The 21,417-nt window shown below is 38.5% G+C and overlaps 1 protein-coding gene across 1 annotated transcript in view; it reads right to left on the reverse strand.

The window, feature by feature from the left end:
• Glb1l3 (galactosidase beta 1 like 3) overlaps positions 1 to 20,903 on the reverse strand; it is a 33,805-nt gene extending 12,902 nt beyond the window's left edge. Inside the window, exons 1-8 of the mRNA XM_046432773.2 lie at positions 20,699 to 20,903; positions 20,327 to 20,524; positions 15,619 to 15,687; positions 14,879 to 14,974; positions 11,379 to 11,487; positions 7,210 to 7,302; positions 5,510 to 5,591; positions 4,576 to 4,640 (exon numbers count right to left, since the gene is read on the reverse strand). Of these exons, the coding sequence (XP_046288729.2) occupies positions 4,576 to 4,640; positions 5,510 to 5,591; positions 7,210 to 7,302; positions 11,379 to 11,487; positions 14,879 to 14,974; positions 15,619 to 15,687; positions 20,327 to 20,524; positions 20,699 to 20,844 (858 nt within the window). The 5' untranslated portion in view covers positions 20,845 to 20,903. The remainder of the gene's footprint in view (positions 1 to 4,575; positions 4,641 to 5,509; positions 5,592 to 7,209; positions 7,303 to 11,378; positions 11,488 to 14,878; positions 14,975 to 15,618; positions 15,688 to 20,326; positions 20,525 to 20,698) is intronic.
• Between the last annotated feature and the right edge of the window lie 514 nt (positions 20,904 to 21,417).

The following is a 21,417-nucleotide window of genomic DNA, read 5'->3' on the forward strand; positions in this document are numbered from 1 at the left end:
AAAGGCAAATACTAAGTCTGATAAAAAACAAAACAAGAATGGCCAAAAAACCTGCATACAATAGATGGGAATTTGAGGATCTTATGTTTACACTTTTTTCCCAAGTCAGAGCTCCCTTTGTGATCCAAACGTCATTACCCCTTACACATTATACCTTCATCCTCCACAGCTTTAGATCCTCCACTCTTCCTAAGTGCCCAGGGTCTCTTGGCTTCCTCTAGTTTCATGTGCCTCCCTGCTATTCCTAGGGTAGCATCAGTAAAGTCAACCTGGTCTTATGCAAGGCTGGTATTCAGAGAATTTATTTTAGATACACAAGGATCTGAATGCAATTACTGACTGTCTGAAACTGAGGCTTAGAGATCACACAGCTCTTAGAGCCACCATTTAACTCCGGCTCTAACCCTAACCACCAGAACTAAATTATCCTGTCTGCATTTTCACTTTCTATTTGCCCTTTTTTCAATCCATACCACTCTTGTGTGGAAGTGTCCATTGTTATTATGCTCATCCTCATACTTTTCGTGTGTGTGTGTTTGGTACAGGGGATTTAACCCAGGGATGCCCTACCACTGAACCATATCCCAAACCTTTTTATTCTTTACTTTGAGACAGAGTCTTGCTAAGTTGCTGAGCCTCAAGCTCACAAGCCTCCTGCCTCAACCTCATAAGTAGCTGGGATTATAGGCCTGTGCCAAAGTTCTCTTTATTTCTTAATTTCTAATAGTTTGTATTTTGTATGTTTATGCCAATAAACAATTCAGTATACGAGAATTCATAAATGAGCTGAGCATAACGGATCACATCTGTAATCCTCGGTACTCTGGAAGGCTGAGGCAGGAGGATTGCAAGTTGAGATCAGCCTTTGCAAGCAACACCTATCACAATTTTTTTAAAGGGCTAAGAATGTAGCTCTGCGTTAGAGCATTTACATAGCATGCTCAATATCCTGGGTATTGAAAAAACCCCAGTATTGAATAAATAAATAAATAAATATAAAAAGGAATTCATAAATGTTTGCACATCTCTATGGATTATACTCTTTATTTATGTAAAATAATTACCACAATACAATAGTAATTACTGAACTTTTACTATGTACTGCACACTGACTAAAGTAATTTATTTCTTTTTTCCTGTGTAATAACCCCCAAAAGGAGATGTGTTCAGTCCCCATTTTACAAATGAAGAAATTGAGGTTAATTAACCCGTCAAAGCTCACTCAACTGGAATTTGAATTTGCCAGTTCAACTTCAGAAACATTCTCTTACCCATTACACTATGCTGCCTATACATTGAAAATGATTGGCTACCCAAAACTAGAAGAAAACACACTAAAATAGTACATTTCTCAAAACTTCTGGTATTTGTGTCACAACACAATCAACACTATATATATGATAAAATCACAGCCAATGTTATACTGAACAGCAAAATTTGCAAGTGTGTCATCTAAGATCCTAGAAAAGAAAAGAAAGAGACGTCCACCTTCACTATTTGTATTAAACACTATACTGACTTAGAGCAATTTGGCAACATATAGAAATAAAGGATATTTAAGATGGGATGGAGGAAGTCAGACTATTCCTGTTTGCTGACAACATAATTTTACATCTATATAAACCACATGAAAAACTGGTAAAGCAGTTAAAAATTTACTAAAGTTGGCCCAAAATTAATATACAAAAATTAGTGCCACTTATATACAATAACAAAATAGCTGACAAAAGATCAAGAAAGCAAATCCAGTCATAATTGCTACAAAAGAAACAATAAAATAAAATAAATAAATAAAATAAATAAATAAATAAAAACAATAAAATAAAAATACATTGAAATAAATTTAATGGAGGGAGTGAATAAACTCTATAATGAAAATTATAAAACACTGATGAAAGACATTGAAGAGGTCACATAGAAATGAACAGATCCCATGTCCATGAATTAGAAGAATTAGTAGTTAAGATGCCCATGTTATACAAAACAACCTACAGATTCCATCAAATTCCCAGAAGGATATTAATGACATTCTTCACATGAAGAAATCTTAATATCCATATGGGACTACAAAAGACCCTTTTACTAGTATAAAAGCAATATTGAGCCAAAGAACAAAATTGGAGGAAGCACAATACCTGGCTTTGAAACATACCACAAAACTATGTAACCAGTTAACAAGCATAGAGACTAAAACACTGACACTGTTCCATATGGAACAGAACAGAGGAGGCATAAATAAATCCACATATCTACAACCAACTGACCTTCAATAAATTGCCACAAACACATATTTAGAAAGGATAGTCTTTCAATAAATGATGCTGGGAAAACTGGATATTCAATATGCAGAAGAATGAAATTAGACTCCTTTGTCTTCACCATATGCAAAACTCAACTGGCAACACACCAAAAACTTAAGAACTGAAATTATAAAACTATTTAAAAAAATACCCAGGGAAACACTTCAAGAAACCAGTGTAGGCAAGGACATTTTTAAAATAAAACCTCAAAAGCACAGGCAACAAAATCAAAATAGACAAATGAAATTTTATCAAATTTAGAAGCTTTTTCATAGCAATGGAAACAATCAATACCTGCCAAATGAGATAAAATATTTTCAAACTCATCCAACAAGGGTCTAATTTCCAGAATATATAAAAAATTCACAACTCAAAAGTGATACAAAAGTAAACAAATAAATAATTCTATTAAAAACTGGGCATAAATAAATATCTAAATAGACATTTCTCAAGATATACTAATAGTAAACAAGTATATGAAAAATATTGAATATCACTAAATACCAAAGAAATGCAAATCAAAACTATAATGAAATAGCATATTACCATAGTTAGAATGACTATTCAAAATGATAAAAAAAAGAAAAAGTGCTAGTGAGGATGAAGACAAAGAGGAATTCATATACAATGTTAGCAGGAATGTAAATTAGTAAAACAGTATGGAAGTTCCGGCATGGGTGGAATTGGATCTATCATATCAAGTGAAAAGCCAGACACAGAAAGAAATACCACATCTTCTCACTAGTTTGTGGAAACTAGAAAGTGGATCTCATAGAAGAACAGAATGGAATAGAGGACACTAGAGACTGGGATGGCAGGGAGAAAGGAAGGTGGAAAGAAATGGGCACCAAAACACAGAGGGGAGGAATTAGTTCTGTTTTTTCTATGGCACAGTGTAGTAACTATTGGTTATGACAACCTATAATATATTTCAAAATAACTAGAAGAGTACAAAATTTCTAAAACCTAAACATGATTAACATTCCAGAAGACAAAAGTTCTTATTACCCTGATTTGTTCATTACATATTATACACATGCATTGAATTATCATAATAAATCTCATTAAAATGTACAAATAATATGTCTCAATTTTTAAAATGCCTTATTGCTAAAAATTGTTGATTTCAAAGAATAGAATAGTGATTTTTAGAGGTTAGGAAAAGTAGGGCATAAGGAGCTAGGAGAAGGCTGAATAACAGGTACCAAAATCCAGTTAGATAAGAAGAATGAGTTCTAATGTTCCATGGCATGGTAGGTTTAATGCAGTTTACAATACTCCTTTATGAAAACTACAAGACAGAAGTTTGAATTCCCCAAACACAAAGAAATGATAAGGAGATGAAATGCTAATTATTCTGATCTGATGATTAACCTTTGTTATGGAGAACTGTGTGAAAATTGATGAGAAAAGGAAATTTGATTGGTTCTTTAATTGCAAGAATGACTACTTGTGGAGAAGAGACTAGTACTGGAGAGAGGGCCCTCAAGCCAATGCTATGGGAGACCAATGAGCAGAAACGGTAGTGAGGACTTCCTACCTCAGGGCCAGAAGAGTGGACAGGGGATAGAAAGGAGGAGAGGGTAACATCATACCAGGTCTTGCAGGCCACCACAGGAGGTGCAGATGTGACCCCAGGGTGAAAGGAAATCAGGGAAGCCAGTTCTGCAGGGACCACAACCATGCTTGGTTATGACAAACACACCCTAGTGGTACTGAGAAAGGACACCCTTCCTTGGAGGCATGGACTGTGCTCTGTCTATCTATGTATCTATCACAGGAGGTTACCCTCTGGGAGGAAAGGACCTGCTTACTCTGTGTTTATTAAATATTTGCATAAAATTCTCACTCTGTTCCATAATTTGTACTGGTAAGCTGAAAAAGCCTAAACCAAACCAAAAAAAAATCATGTGTTCTTCATAAGAAATACATATAGCCCATTTCCATGATCTTTACTCATATAAGAAAGAGAATATCAGCTCCCGCTGATCCTTACTTAGGTGTTTCCTGATATAAGCCTCTCATCCTTCTCAGAGTCATCTCCATGAACATGTTCTATGAACAGAAAGTGATACAAGCATGGTTTCTTCCTCGTTCCCTACCCCGGAAGGCAAACATGCTCCCAACATGGCTTTGAATGCTACCAGTGCCCAGAGTAAAGACAGGCAGTCTTCTTATCAAACCCCCTTGATCACCTGTTCACTGATCACCAGTTGCACAGGTTCAAGAGGTTATAGCAAGAGAAAGGGTTAAATTCATCTCTAGGCTGTCTTACCTGCATTTGATGAAACCTAGAAAAGAACTTCTCGTTAAACGAATCCATATTGACAGTGGTCAGTGCTGTAGAGAGAAGAGATAGACCACTGAGGCATTGTGACAAGAGCCCTGAGGGAAGGGATGGAGGTCCACCTTGCACATGGCAAGAGTCACACTGAGTAGAAAGGATTATGAGACATTGCTGTAGTTCACTTTGCAAATCACAAAGTGCTATCATGACCATTGGCAACGATAAACATCATTACAGAGAAGAACAGTTAAACTTAGCCACATTTGTGTGAAGACACAGTCCAAAGTTAAAAACTTGATCTAAAAACTGAACGCAGATTATCTGGTCTCAGGCTCAGCATACTTTCCAGGGCACCATAATAAAGTGGGAAGAGCCACTAAAAAGAAGATAGCAGTTCACAACAGCTGCAAGTCTGCTTTAAAGATCATCTGACAAAATGTTCCCTGAACCTACCTACTTGCTCATAAATTGGCCATTCCCCTCACTATTGTAACCTTGTGATTTTGCTTTGAATTGTCCTGGTAGTTCATTCTCTGGGATCTGCTAAGTTTCTAAACCAAACCTGAAGTTACAGACTCTCAGAACTGGAACTTTTGTCTATGCCAGGTTCCATACACATCCATCCTTTGGTTCCCCACCAATTTTACATCTTGGTGGGGATGTCCTGGATGCTGAGTCATATCAACCCAGATTCCTAGCCACAGAAGTCATGAAAAATGACAAAGTGCCCTCATGAAGAGGAATTTCATTACTGCTGTTTAAAGAAGCCACATTTGTAATCAAATCTCTGGGATCAGTCTCAATGCATATGGGGGGAAAAAGGCACCAAAGATACACTTGGTTCTTTCTGAGGCTAGTTGACAATTTACATTGGCTATTAAGCATCTCTGAGTTCTACTTTGAAATAACTCTAAATTTGTACCTCCTTCGACAGAACCTTGCTCAATTTCCTTCTCATTATCAGAGGTCAAGAGCAGCTCAACAATCCCTCTTTTCAGCAAGGCCTGTTGAGAAAAAAATGAACAAAATGAACCCACTTCCCTCACTCCTATGGTTAGGATAAATAAGGAAATTAGGAAATAAAGGCAATTGTACTCAGATGGGAAGAGTATGACCTACAAAAAAGTGTCATCTTTTGGATCTGGAGTGTCCCCCAAAGGCTATGTGTAAAGTCTTGGTCCACAGCAATAAGCAATTGAGAGATGGTGAGAAATTTAATAGGTGGGGCTTAATGAGAGATTTTTACAACACTGGGGGTGCAGCCCCAAAAGAAATTGTGAGGTGAGTGTTTTTTTCTGGCATACACTCAACTATGATGTGCTGCCTGAAAACAGGTCCAATAGCAGTGGGGTCAACAAATCATGAACTAAAACCTCCAAAACTATGAGCCAAAATAAACCCTTTTTGCTTGTAAGTTGATTATCTCAAGTATTCATTCATTTACAGTAACAGAAAGCTGGCAAATTTTAAAGTATTTTGACTTCATAAGGATTATATGTTTTCTCTCATATGTGGAAGCTAACGAGGAAAAGGAAAAGATGGGGATGGATCTCATAAAAATCAAAGGGAGATCAATAGAGGAAAGGCACCAAGCTGTGGGGCATAGGGAAAAGGGGGAAAAGTACTGGGGAGTGATACTAGCCAAATTATATTATTATATTGGATATTGTGTACATGTACAAATATGCAACAACAAATTCCATCAGTACCACTGTAATACATCAATGAAAATGTAAGAAAAAAAAAGTGTTTAAGTTCAGAGTCTGACCATCTACAACTTAGGAAATGTAATTATTCACAGACCCTATTTTTGTCAGCTTTTTTTGTTGCTGTGGCCAAAAAAAATCTGACAAGAACAATTTAGAAAAGAAAAAAATTATTTTGGCTTATAGTTTCAGAGGTTCAGTCCATGGTAAGCCAATTCTATAGCTCTGGGTCTGAGATAAGGTAGAAGAAGTCCTGCCCTCCTTTCCTCCCCTTCCCAGGATAGCAAACAATTCCTATCATCTCCAGGCCATTCACACAATGTCTCTGTGTGGACAGAGATAACCAGGAGGAACTAGTCTGGATGGGTCAGCTTACATCATGTGGCCCTACATCCTGTTTGGCACCCTGAGGACAGAGTCCAATTTAGAGTGACCCTTATCAGCTTCTTGAATGTAGGAATCCAGGGATAGGAGGGGCCTGAGGCAACCAAAAAGACACCAGACAGGACTTTAGTTCATCACTGCCTGAGAAATCTACCCATGGAGGAGCAAAAAGAACAGAAGAAGGGCCAGAAAACTGCAAGTTGATAGCCATTATCACCAAGTTCTTGAAATTTGATTTACTATGAATGTAAGTTTACCACCCTCCAGCTTTCAAGAGGGTCATAGAGATTGTAAACAGAAAGGAATTACCTTCAAAACATGGTGACTGGTTTCATCACAAAGTTATTTAAGTTCATCTTGATTGCCTTAAGAATACTGAATATTCACAGAGAATTTGAACCTGAACTTAACATGTGCTCATAATGGACAGAGCCTAGCAGTGACCCATGTAGCAGGGAATAAGACTTGCATGCTGGAGAAGACACAGATTGAGCAAGGAGACAAGTAATATGGAGATAACCAAGTGTCTTACCTCCTTTACATAAGACATGTAGTCTTTGTCCTTATTAAATGAACCGTATTCATTCTCTACTTGCACTGCAATGACAGGGCCTCCACGGTGGTACTAGGATACAAGTTGAAAAGTGAGGCTACTGGGGCAAAAGCCTGGAGTCTGGTTTGCTGCTGATGACCACTCAGCTGATCAGCATGCTGGGAGCCAGGATTCTTTGCATGTGGCTCTCTCCTTCCCAGAGCTTAAGTTGGTATATTTCAGGAGTCCTACCTGCCCTAGTGCTTTGGAGATGAGCAAGCCATAGTTACCCTCTATTTCCCGTATTAATATGCTACTTGAATATTAACTGTCAAATCACCTATTTCTACATATACCACATCTATTTTCCTATCTGATATGAGAAAGGCATCCCTCCTTCTTCCTGCCCTAACAGGCCTTCTTACAAAAGAAGACTCCTCCCACTAGACTCAGAGTTCACCCCTAAAGACAGGGTTCCTTCCCTTCAGGATTGCCATCTCTTCTAATGCTTTATGTGTGCATCCCACTCCCATCTACCACCTGCTTTGGAATGTTGCTTTATGGCATAACTCCCTCTCCCTTGTGACCTCCCACTTTTACTTACAAACTAACTGACCTCAATCATCATAGAAACCTGTTTAGGACCTCCCACATCAGATAGATAGAGAGGGTATAGGAATGGTCCCCTCCAACCAGTTCTCTCACTCTTTGCTCTTTAAGAGCCACACATCCTGAAAGGGTCCCTAGATGCCAACACTCACCTTCTCTGCTTCTCAATTTTAGCTCAGTCCTCAAACCAGCCCAATAAAGCTTTTAGCTCGTTGTGTCACCTAAATATTGACCTAGTCATGTTACATCAAAGCACTTTTCAGGATTTTACTATTTACTGTCTTTCCAAACTCAGCTGCATTTTCTTCTTTTTGATCTTGCCCACACTGAAAACAAAGCAAGCTCTGGAGAGAAAACATATAATGTCTTCACTCCCAATGAAAAGGAACATCGTAGTCCCTATTGCCCACGCAGTAAATGTAAGATGTAGAATAAATGCTCCTTTTTGGACATGAGGATGCTGCTCCTAGTGGGCACAAGGGAGAATGAACATACTTGGTAGGTTCCTTGATGGACTGCTTTGGCCTTGTTCCCTCCTCACACTGCCCCAAACACTTATAGTTCTTCATATTCCTCATTCTATTCCTGCCATCCATACACAACGGGGTCTCAGGACCATTGTCCTGGCCTGGCTAATGGTTTTCATTTTGCAGGTCACTATTCAAATATAAATTGTTCAGGAAAACATGCTCTGAACCTCCCTTTTTCAGAAAGACCTTACTAGTACGCCCTGCCTGTTAGGGGGTTCCTGTACCTCCTTCACATCACCACTATAATCCTTATTGTGTTGCCTGTTTGTCTTGTTTTAGGACTATAATCTCCAAAGGGCAGGGACAATGTCTTCCCACTGTGGACTGAAACCATGGCTCCTGCTCAGGACCTGGCAACCTCCCAAAAAACCACAGGGTACCTTGCTGCTCAGTACTTAAGAGGCATAAATATTCTGAACTAAGAAATATAGAACAATTATTCTCATTATCGAGTAGTACCTTCTCCCCAGCTGAAACCATGAGATTTCTAAAAATTCCATTGTAAGAGAATCCACCTTAACATCATAAAATTTAAAAAAAAAACTTTAAAAAAGTCATAAGTAAGTCAGTAAATGCACTCAAGAAGCTATTGATATAATAATTAAAACAATGAAACCAATCAATTAAATACAATGATTTTAAAATACAAATAATTAAGCAATGTAAAGCCTTATGCATTTCATTTTAGAATTCATTTAAGAATTCCTTGCTTCCCATTAATTTCCTAGTAGGATTTTCTACTCTCATAATTTCAATGGGACATTTATCCCAAATTTGTTCTGCTTGATGAACACATACAAACACTAAGTGGCATTGTACTTATACTCCCATCCAAATAGTCAAAGTTTTTCTATTGAAGACTCAAAGATTGTCACTGATCTTCCCTAGATTGCAGGAATGAAACCATCAGAAACTTGTGAAAACCATCACAAACAGGCCTTCTTACAAAAGAAGACCCCTACCACTAGACTCAGAGTTCACCCCTAAAGACAGGGTTCCTTCCCCTCAAGATTGCCATCTCTCCTAATGCTTTATTGCAGAAATCTCATTCCCAGTGTACCTATCCTATTCCTTTCCTTTTTAAACTTTTGACTCTTCTCTCCATAAATATCTTATTAAGAATAACTCACAATCCATGATTCAGAATTAATTACATAGGGCTGGATCTATAGCCCTGTCTTGTTTCCCACAAACAGAAGAGTCTAATATAATTCAGTCTACTATCTAAGAATCCTGGTGGTTATACCATCTTGGGTTACATAAAAAGATGGTCTCTTAAACTAAGATTTATAGTTATTCACATCTTCTGAAAATGCAGATGTATTTTACTTATGAAACCACAAAAATCAAACAATTGTACTGCAGACTGCATAGTATACAGCACTTTTTTGTCATAGACTAGTCTGTGAGCTATAAATTAACGTTCTGAGAATGAGCATTTCTTGCTGGTGCATCAGGACAAGGTATCACATGTTGAAGGAAAATGCCATTGTTTTTCTCACTTCTGTAACTAAATCAAACTTGAATGTAGGCAATAGCAGCTATATTATACAAATACAAAACAATATCTAAACCAATTTATTTATTATCATATAAACTGGGAAGATTATAATATCCATGAGTAGGGCACTAACTAAATGAATTATGGCATATTCTGCTATGGAGTCCTATAGAACTATTTAAAATAAGGACAGTAGGCTGGGGTTGGACCCTTGTCTAGCATATGTGAGGCCCTAGGTTCAATTCCCAACACTACAAAAGAGAAAAAAAAGAATGACAGATTTCAAAAACATTGTTTTATTCAGGCAAGGTGGTTAAGACTTGCAATTCCAGCTACTCAGGAGGCTGAGGCAACAAAATCACAAATTGAGGCTAGCCTGGATAACTTAGAAAGACCTTCTTTCAAAATAAAATGAAAATACTAGGGATGCAGTTCAGTAGTAGAGCACTGGCCTTGCTTGTGGTTTGATCCCCAGTATGGGGGTGGGAGGCAGGGCAGGTAATTTAAGTGATAAAGGAAAACTGTCCACTGGAAACTATATTTTTATGTAAAGAAAAGGATATACATAGACACATCTCTGTATATGTGCATTTTTTTTTCTGCATGCATTGAAAATCTCTGGGAAGATACACAAGAGCATGGTAAAATTAGTTGTCTCCTAGGAAAAAAAAACTAAATGGCTTTTGGACATGTTGAAGGGGGAGAATTTTATTTATCATAGTTATTTTGTACCCTTTGAGAATTTTTTACCAGCTGTTTGTACTGATGATTGTAAACAAAAGAGTAGAAATAGGAAATTCAGATCAGTAAGCTTAGTGAATATTGAGCTCACAGATACAACTATGATAACCCTTTTTGGGGTCCCTGTCTTCTGTCATGGAGGTCTTTATGGAAGCTCTGGACAAAGCCACAAAGACTGATAAACCCAGTCTGATTCCCTCTTAAAATTGGGAGCCATTTGTCCACAAAAGCATAAAAAGCTAATTTCGGCTTTACTATAAATTACTGAAAATTCTGAACTTGCTTGGAATGCCTGCCGTGCCTTGAACTCACCCATGCTTGGCTTTCCCTGACCAGATAACAACTCTCTCTGAGACTCTAATGATCTTCATAAATTCTGATGTCGGGGCCAGCAAAAATATAAACTAGCCTTTGTGTTATGCTCATCAGAGTTTTGTTATCTGTAACTCCCCTTTGTGTAACTTTCTGGGCTATAAAGCTGCGCTTCTAAAAAGTTGCGGGGCTGTCTTTGGCTCCGGCGGTTTTTGTTGGGAGAGGAAGCCTGGCCTGTTGAAATAATAAGCTTGCTTTAATTTGATTTTAATTGGAGTCAGTGGTCTTTTCTTTACATCCTGGTCTAATAAGACAAGTCAAAATTTATATGCTTGACATGAGGGTACAAAAGTCAAAGTTATAAGAAAGTCACCTGTATTTCTCATAGAGGCTGGACATGACCTATTTGGCTGGTGACTGAGCCAAAACACTCTTTCCCCAAAGTCAGTGTCAGAAGGAAAGGTCAGGGGCTTTACCTGGAGAGGAATCACTCTGGGAATCAGGTGATCAAAATACTTATCAACTGCTTCAACAAAGCCTTTGTCTGTTGTTCTCAGTTTCATGTTGGGGTCTTGCAGAAGCCAGCTGGGGACAAGAAGGGACAGGTTAGTATGAGACAGGAAGGTCAGAGGAATCTGTGAACTTTTCACACCATGCACCAGATTTGTAAGGATGAGAAGGAAACACACTACACACTTCCCAAGGCACTCTAGACCTTGGAAGTGCTTTGCGCTCCATTTCATCAGATGAAGGGACTGAGCCTACCCAGACTTCTACACCCACGTCCTATGTGTTTGATTGTTTTTAAGAATTCCTTGAATCTTCTCTATTCTATTTCAGTACGCTGAGAACATTGAGCACAGCTTCTGCTCCTCAGGCATAAGGTCACATAAGGTCACAGATGAGATCTTCTAGAGGCACCCCCTCCTCCACAAAAAATCTTAACTAAGCTTCTCCAGAAATCTTCACCTTAATTAATTATAGGACTATCAACATAAAGAGTCTTTACAAAAGAGTTCAATGTACGTAAATTTATTTTCCTGCTGCTCTATTACTTGGCCACTGGCCTAGAAGAAATCAGCACCCCAGGTGCTGACACCCCTTTACTAGTTTTTCACAAACATTTATCCAGTATAGATAGTTTGTAGAAATGTGTTTTCAAATGCAAACTGTGATAATAAAAAGACAAATACTTTAACAAGGCCTCTGGCCTTGAGCTGGAGCTTCACAGAGAAGTCTACATTTCTAAGATAAGAGAAGTTACCAGTTGGGCTCTATGGTAACAGCTATCAGGGGGAGGAAAGGAAGGGGAGAAGAAGCTCTCCCCTTCTCAGGAGCTGTCCTTGAAGGGTTAACTTGCCCCAAAACAGTGAAAGAAAAATCTGCTTTTATGTGAACTTCTGCAGACTGTGAACTTCTAAGCCCCTCCCCTCACACACTGGGTATAAAATTCTGTGACTACCTGAACTCGGGGTTCAGGGGATTAATTGATTACAGTAGAAGCTATATCCTCTGAGCCTGGCTGCAGCCAAATAAAACTATTTCCTGCTATCTTCAGTGCCTTGTCTCATCTGTCCCCTACAACAACCTGATACTTGAAGAACACAGTAGAACCATGAAGCCAGGAAAACCCCACTACAGGTTACAGAAGACAGGGCCAGGCTACCATCTGACCTATAATGGGAGTAATTGTTTCCCTGAAATTCCCACTTACTTTAATGATTTTCATATATCAAACTATCCTTACAAAAATTACATAATCATCTCAATAGATGCAAAAAAAGTCTTCCACAAAATTTAGCTCTCATTCATAATAAAAACACTGAAGAAACTAGGGATAAAAGGAATTTACCTCAACATCATAAAAGCTATATATGGCAAACTCAAAGCTAACATAACAATGCATAGGGAAAAACTGAAAGCATTATCCCTAAAATTGGGCACAATAGAAGGATGTCCTCTCTCCTATTCAACATAGTACATAAAATTTTAGCCAGAGCAATTAAGCAAGAGAATAAAATAAAAGGAACAAAAATAGGAAAGGAAGAAGTCAAATTTTCACTGTTTACTGATGATATAATCCTATATTTCTAAGGTTCAAAACCTCCATGTTATGGTTTAGATATGAGATATCCCCCAAAAGCTCAAGTGGAAGACAGAGCAAGAATGTTCAATGGCCTTTTTCACAGGACAAGAAAAAAACATTCTTAATATTCATATAGAAGAATAAAAGACCCAAATAGCAAAAGTAATTCTAAGTATTAAAAAAAGCAATATTGAAGGCATTATACCTGATTTTAAATTATTCTACAGAGCTATACTTACAAAAGCAGTATAATACTGGCCAAAAAAAAAAAAAAGACACATGGAACCAATGGAATAGAAGACATACATACAAACCCACTCAGATATAGTCATCTGATAATAGCCAAAGATGCCCAAAATATATCATGGAAAAAAGACAGCCTTTTAAACAAATGGCATAGGAAAAACTGGATATCCATATATAGGAGAATGAAAATAGTTCCAGTGTTTCACCCTACACAAAAGTCAATCAAAATGGATCAAAGGGGTTACAAATTATACCAGAAATCTTGCAACTGCTGGAAGAAAACATAGGGTCAACATTCCATCATATAGGTGCAGGCACCAACTTCCTCAACAAGATTCCTACAGTTCAAGAAGTAAAACCAAGAATCAATAAGAGAGATGCCATAAATTCAAAAGATTATGCACAGCAAAAAAAAAAAAAAAATATTAAGAATGTGAAGTTATAGCAGCCTACAAAATGGGGGAAAAATCTTTGCCAGCTACTCCTCAGACAGGGGATTAATATCCAGAATAGGTAAAGAACTCAAAAACACTCAATGCCAAAAAAGCAAATAACCCAACCAATAATTTAGGCAAAAGAAGTAAACAGACATTTCTCAAAAGAAGAAACACAAATGGCTAACACAAATGGCTAAAAATGTTCAACATCTTTAGCAACAGGGCAAATACATATCAAAATTAAAACTGAGATTTCATCTTACTCTGGTTAGAATGGTAGTCATCAAGATTACAAACAATAATATACATTGGCGAGGCTATACACTTATAAGGAGGATCTCATGAAAATAGAAATGAGACACATAGAATAAAGAGAGACTGGGGAAGGTAAGAGGAGAGGAAAAGGGAGGTATTAAAGAGTAAAACTGACCTAATGATGAATATGTAACAATGAATACATAGCAATAAATTCTGTTATGTATAACTACAGTACACCCATAGAAAGAAAAGAAGGCTGTTTCTCCTGCATTGAAAGGAAGGTGTTCATCTGGGATAAAGCAAAGCCTTTATCTCACCTGGGGAATAACTAATCAACCAAAGACAGATCCAAGATGGGACTGGGACCTGTCAGTTCAGAGGGATTACAGAAGAGGATTCCTGGATTCTTACTCTGAGACTGAGCAATCTGGGCAGAGAGTCAGCATCACAGCAATAAAAGCCAAGGAAATAGAAAAGGCTGGTAAATAGGCTGAGTTCTTTATGGGTGGAGAAGGTGGCCTGACCTCAACAAAAGAGAGTAAGATCTGAGTTTGCCAGAAGAAGCTCAGCGGTTGTCAGAACTTTCTCTGTTCTAAAGCTTCTGGTCCCTTCCCTCCCATCCAATAAGAAGAACAGAGGTGGCCTCAGCTCCTCCTCTGTGGGATTAGAATCCCAAGAACTGCTGCTCCCTCTTACCTCTTATTGTCCATTACCAGGACCCATATCTGCTTCACCTGTGAAATGGGATGACAGTAGTGCCCACAACTCCCCCACACCACTGCAGGCTTCACAGGACAGGATATGAAGTACATGGCACAGTGAAGAATTTAAAAAAACACTTGCTCAGTCCATGAAGGTGAATTTCGTTATCATCTGATTGAAGTGTTATTTTTTCATGAATTAAAACACATTATTAAATTATAGCTCTTGGACTCAGAGTCCCGCTCACCTGGGCAAGCCCCCAAGGTCAACCTCTGCACAGATGTAGGGTCCTGGACGCAGAATCACCCACAGCCCAACCTTTGCAGCCAACAGGACAAAGGCTCTAGGAAGGTAAACAAAGTCAGATCCTCTCATGGCAGTGCAGAGAGGAGGCTGCCTGGGTAGAAGCCCATACACATAACAAGTTGCCCACTCTTCCCCTTGTTCTCAACTAGGGACACTAGAGTGAGAAAGAGTTAGCCCAGTTCAGCGCAGCAAAGCAGGAAATTAATCCACCAGGTGGGAGGCCAGAGGCCCTGGGAGCTGGGTTCGCATTAGCTGTGGGCATCAGGACCATCTACCCAGCCTCATGGGACCTAAGAAAAAAAGCCATCCTATATGGTACAGAGGGTCTGTCTCCAATAATGGACATGATAATCAAAAGGACAGCCAGCTCCCAACGAGGTTGCTAAACACCATTGCAGAGTTGGGCAGCGCCAGGAGTCTTGGTCCCTCTTAGCTTCAGTGGAGAAGTGGGACTAGATCCCAATAGCCACAAGTCCCTGGGTAATAGGTCATTTCTGGCGAGCAATTGGGCCCTGGGTGCTGAGCCTCTCACAGCACCCTGAGACCAGGGGTCCAGACCTCAGGACCTCTTTGGCCCTCAAAGCAAAGAGAAGATACCCCTAGAGTTCCAAATCAACCCCAAGTAGCCATGTCTCTGCTTCCTGCCCCAAGCCAGGTCACAGAAACAGTAGCAATACATACTCCATGTCCAGGTTCCCTGAGAAGTAGAATTGGCCTCTTTCTGGCTCATGCAGGTTCCATGGAATGTAGCTGGGAAAGGAATAGGAAAGTACAATAAGCATCTTATTTATTTTTTCCAGTTGTTACATCAGCCCCAAACCAAGTCAAACCCTGCAATAGTTCAGTGAGTGTAAGTTTCTGATGGAAAATAACCTCTATCACAAGAACAATGACTATCTTCAACAATTCCTTTTTCTATTGCTCAATTGTGGTTCAAGGTATCAATTATCCTTGGATTCTAGATTCCTTAGATTTATATATAATTTCACTCACCACCCCATTCTGTATAATACCCATTAAAAATATAAAGAAAAAGAAAAAACACAACAAAAATGTGCATATCTGCCTGATATAGTCTTGCTAAGAATTAAACAAAGTAAGAAGATATGAGGAGTTTCTATGAGGGCAAGGGAAATGCAATTCAGTAGGGTTCAGTCTTTAGACCTCAGCAAGAAGGGCCTCTGCCAAGGTCCTTCCTCAGAGGGCTGCCTGCAGAGTCAAAGGACATGTGTAAAATTTGTATTGACTCTATTTTTATATGCATACAGCTCTATTGTGAGAATAGAATAAAAAATTGCAAAAAGCTACTTAAAAGTGATTTAAGGAAAATTGCTAAAAACAGAAAGATGAAGAAAGATGTATAAGGCAAAATTACACTAATAAAACTGATAGTATACAAATGGTTTTAAGGCAATATGGCAGACAGATAAGGTGCGTGGCCTTAAATAAAAATAATTTCATCCACAAAATGTGCTATTCAACCTTCTATGCCCTTAATGAAGTAGCTTCTACTAAAGGAGAAGCTGACTGAATTAGAGAAGAAATGGATAAGTTGATTTCACAGTCATAGTGAAAGGATTAAAATACCTAAGAAATAAAGAAAATATGTAGAAAAATTATAAGGATATTGATTTCAATATCATGATTAAAATGTGGAATTTATAAATATATTTTAAAACCTAATAGTCAACAGATTCCAAATTCTAGAAGTGTATGTCACATAGTTTATGATCTCAAGACAAAGGTAACTAAATTATAAAAATGACAGTTTAAAATAATAATAAAAAGTAAGACAAACAAATAAAACAGAAAGCATGGCTGGGGATATATTTTAAAAGAGATGGTACTGTTGGTAATGTGCTTGTCTTGCATGCACAAGACCCTGGGTTCAATCCCTAGTATCACAATGAAAAAAAAAAAAAAACAGAAAGCACATTCCCAAATTGTTTATGGGTCAAGGAGGGAAATTCAACAAAACTTATGAATATTTTAACTAAATGATTTTGAAAGTACAGTATAAGAAGACTTGTGGGATATATAACTAAAGCAATACTTAGGAAAAGCACTCATATTTCTAAATGGCCCCATTATAAAAACAAGAAGTCCTAGAAGGAAAATGAATTAAATATTCAAGTCAGAAAAGAAGAAGAAGAGGAAGAAAAGTAAAAAGGAGAGGTGAAGAGAGAAACAATGAAGTAACAGAGAAGGAGATCCAAGGAGAGGAAAACATGAGGAGAAAGAACCAAATCAAATAAGGTAGGAGAGAGGAAATTACACAGAACTCAGAAATTGTGAAATAGAAATCAAAAAAAAAGGGATGGTTAACAAAGCTACTTGCCAGTTGTTTGAAAATAAATTAAAAATTAGATAGGATTATTAGCAAAAGGACAGCCAGCTCCCAAGGAGGTTGCTAAGTAGCCCAAGTACACAATGCAGCAAGTACAGGGAAAAAAGGAAGATTTTTCAAAGTCCCAGTCAGAAAGAAGAAAGTCTCCCAAGAAAAAGAAAAGCAAAACACTTATTAAGAAAAATAGGATATACTCATAATAAATAGAGAAAATAACTTAATAAAAATTCAAGATCCTATGAATCTCACCCTCACAACCATAAAAGATAGTGATCACAGAGTTTTATGTGTGAATTTTAAGAAACACTGAGAACAAAGATAATTCTTTTGAAAATATTATCAATGAGTAGAAAAAGATTTACTCATTTTATGAGCTTAATTATAGGATTGATATCAAAACTGAACAAGAACACTAACTAAAATAAAATTTCAAATCAATTTCTCTTACAATTATAGGTAAACATGAGTAAATCAAATTCATCCCAGGACTGTAAGTTACATTGAATTTTAGAAAAACTGACAATATCACTGCTTGAAAAGATGAGTATACAAAACTAAAATGATAGATGCAGTAGAAGATCTCAGTGAAGCTCAATAATTATTTCTCATGATGTTTCTTGCACAGTAGATATACCACTTATCAATTTGCAGCCTATCAATTTCAAATTCTCCCTCTAGTACCAACTCTAGCTGATCAGTGGCATGGATGTGTGAAGACAACTCAGTACCATCTCTTTTAAAATATTGTTAGATCATGAGTATAACCCATAATAGTCAATGCAGAATTAACCCAGGAAGTCAATCGAGCATTACGTATTTTGGTATTAACATAATTAATATAATTCTGATACAAATATGACTTTATATGCCCCATAGCATTTTGCTAATGCATTTTTGGTTTTTCTCTTTCAATTTACTAAGTGTGAGATTCTCAGGACTGCCTTTGGGCGGGGGGTAGAGTGCTTATCTAACATGTACAAGGTCCTGTGTTCAATCCTAGCACCTAAAAAACAAAAACAAAAAAACTGCCTTTATTTTTCCTTATATTAACTGATAGAAGCTCCATGACTTAACCATGCAAACAACAGATCTTTGAAGTTGATGACAAAAATTTGATCAAGAAACATAAAAGTGTATTGTGCATCATAAAATGCCCTTTGAAGAACATTTAAATTTTACAACATGGAATAAACATTCTACAGTGTAATCTTCAATATCTAAAAGTCTATGTCTCTAAATAAAATACAAAATAAAAATAATAAAATGAAATACAAAGTAGGACTGGGGATGTGGCTCAGAGGTTGAATGCCCCTGAGTTCACTCCCCAGTACCACCCCCCCCAAAAAAAAATAAAAAATAAAAGCCTGTGACTATGAGAGGCAGCCAAATGGTGTAGCCATTGTCCTTGCAGTTTGAGTGAGGTAAAGCATAGCTCTGCTACGACTATCTATGCCTCAGTCACTGTGATTTTGGGAAAGTGACTCAACCTCCCTTGGCCAGATTTTTCTTATCTACAAATACCACCACTCACCATAGATGATTGCTATTGGGCAGAGTAAATTAATGTTGTCCAGGGTTTAGAGAATGCCTGGCTGTGTATAAATATTACATAAGTATAACTAAAATTGGCTATCCTAATTGATAGTGTCAGCTCTATTGAAATTAGCAATTCAGTTTTCTGGAAACAGCAGAATCATGATCCTAATCGTGGTCTTCCCTGCCTTCCCTCTGACCTTCAGGAGCTGGTTCTCTTGAAGTAACAAACATATACCCTGACTAACATATGCAAACTAAACAATACAGTCTTCTGGAGAAGTTTCTCTTTGGGACACTCTTCACCCACCATGATTGACTCCTGACCTAAGAGTTTCACAATTTGGTGGAAATAGGTCTGTTAATTCAATGTGATTTTTGTTTGAGTGTGGTTTTCATTTGGCTGGTTATCTGTGCACAGGAAGAACTCCAGGTAGAACTTCAGGGGGTATACATACTCAAAAGCTACCTAGGCACACCCACAGGACATGCTGGGAAGGAACCTATCCATAATACGGAAGGTGGGCTCCACCCACACTGTCTGCACATTCCCCAGCAACCTGAGTGAGCTAATTAATCCCAATGTGACCAGTCTGTTCCCCTGAACAGTGGGAGTTGTACTATCCACCTCTCAAGACAGTCCTGAAGACCATGTGATTATGAGTATGATAGAAAATGCCTCCTCATCAGCCCACACCAAACGCAAGCTGCCTTTTGTCACTATGTTTAATCATGGTGAATTCATGCTCACTTATATTTCAGTTCCTCTAACTGACTAAACTGGGTTTGCATTTCTTTCTGCCACCATTGATGAAGACATGTGCATGCCAGGCATTGTGATAGGCTTTTTCTGTATAAATAAGATAAAGGTTTTATCTCCTTTAATCATCAATACAACCTTATGAGACAACCTTATGTCTTTACAGTGGAGGGTTCTGGGCCTGACATAGGAAGGTTAGTAGGAGGCAGAACTGTGCTGGTGGCAGTGTGTATCTGACTGTAAATCCCTACATCTCAGGCATTACCCTGCAGTGTTTTTTTTTTTCCCTTAAGGCCATTAAACTTCACTTAGTGATGCTGATATTTTCTTACTTGTTCATTTTGTGATACTGGTGCTATTCCTCTAGATATTCTTATCCACATACATAAATGGAAGGTATTTTTAAAATCTGTAAGCCTGTGTATATTCATCTGTAAGTATGCATCCAGCATGTCATTAAACTGAGTGCTCCCAAGGGATCAAATAAATTATCAAATTCTTGATAAATTATCTACTCCCTTACATTTGTCCTATTAACCCCTATCCAAAGCTTTGATCAATGAGGAAAGTATGGTATGGTAGCTGACAGCTAGACATTTAAGCATAAAAAGAATGTGCTCTAAATGTCTATTCTGGAGATAGCTCCTGATCCTGCACTCCAAAACAAGAGACTCTGCTCTAAGCCGGGATGCATATTCCAGGAGCCCCATGGGGTAAGCTGGTGATAGAGGCTGAGGGGCAGCTCTCACGTGGTAACAGTGTTGAAGCCACAGGCCTTCAGCTTGAGCAAGCGGTCCCTCCAGTACTCTCTGGGCATCCGGAAGTAATGGATGGAGCCCCCAAAGATGAGGAACTTATGACCCTCCAAGGTGAAGTGTGCACACCTTCCAACAAGTCCCTCAGATCGTTTCTTCAGTGTGAGAGGGTTCAGATGAGACCAGTTAGACCTGCATGGAAAGGGGAAGGAAGGAAGAAGGAAGATAGACAGGAGAACCTGCTGCAACCTTCAAGAAAATGAAGTTCCTGTTTGCAGGATCTGCCCTGTGCATGGTAAGCATATTTCTTTCTCCAGTAAGATAAAGCTCCCTTGTTACCCACTCAGGTTCCCCACTCAGGCAAACCTGCATGGAGACCAAGTCACTTTTCCATCTTTATGTTTAGGGCAAGAAGCAAAACCTGATAAGATAATTGGCAGGAAAAAGATGCCCACGATTCCTTTCCAGGCTAGGCAGCAACTGTGGGGAGAAAAATATAACAGTAACAACATGAAGGTGTTGGCCTCCTCAAGCTGTAAGGACCAGAAGGTTACTCTAGGATCCTCTACAGGAATCTCATCACAAGCAGGGATTCTCTTAGGGGAGCCTAAGGTAAGAGAGCTACAGCCCCACCTGGCTCCACCCAGGTTCTCCCATCACCAGTTATCCCAGTCCTCCTCAGTCAGAACTGAAGCTGGGGACAGACAGAAACTGGACAAGGTTAAGCACTGCGGGTCAGGCAAAGTCAGGGAAGAAAGGTGGCTTCACCTCAGGTGGGGCACTCCATACGGAGGATCCAGGAAGGAAGCAGGGTGCAGTACTGGAGCACCTTGTCTACAGCCACAACCCTGGATTTTCTTGTACTGAATTAAATGTAAAGATCCCCAGCAGCACAGGGAAAGGGGGCTTTCTGCATAAGAAAGAGCTGGGAGGGAGGAAGCTTGAAAGGGGAGTTAATGAGAATAGTCTCCTGCATGTTTAAGGACCAGGAAGATGTCTCAGTCCACATAATGCTCCTAGGGCTTGGGGCCAGGAATAGCTGTGCATAACTGATAGAATGGATGTGAGGGAAGGTCTAGGAGGCT

The sequence above is a fragment of the Marmota monax genome, unplaced genomic scaffold, assembly GCF_021218885.2.
Source record: "Marmota monax isolate L192 unplaced genomic scaffold, Marmota_monax_Labrador192_F-V1.1 WCK01_AAM20220418_F8-fsc00062, whole genome shotgun sequence".
NCBI classification, from domain to species: Eukaryota; Metazoa; Chordata; class Mammalia; order Rodentia; family Sciuridae; genus Marmota; species Marmota monax.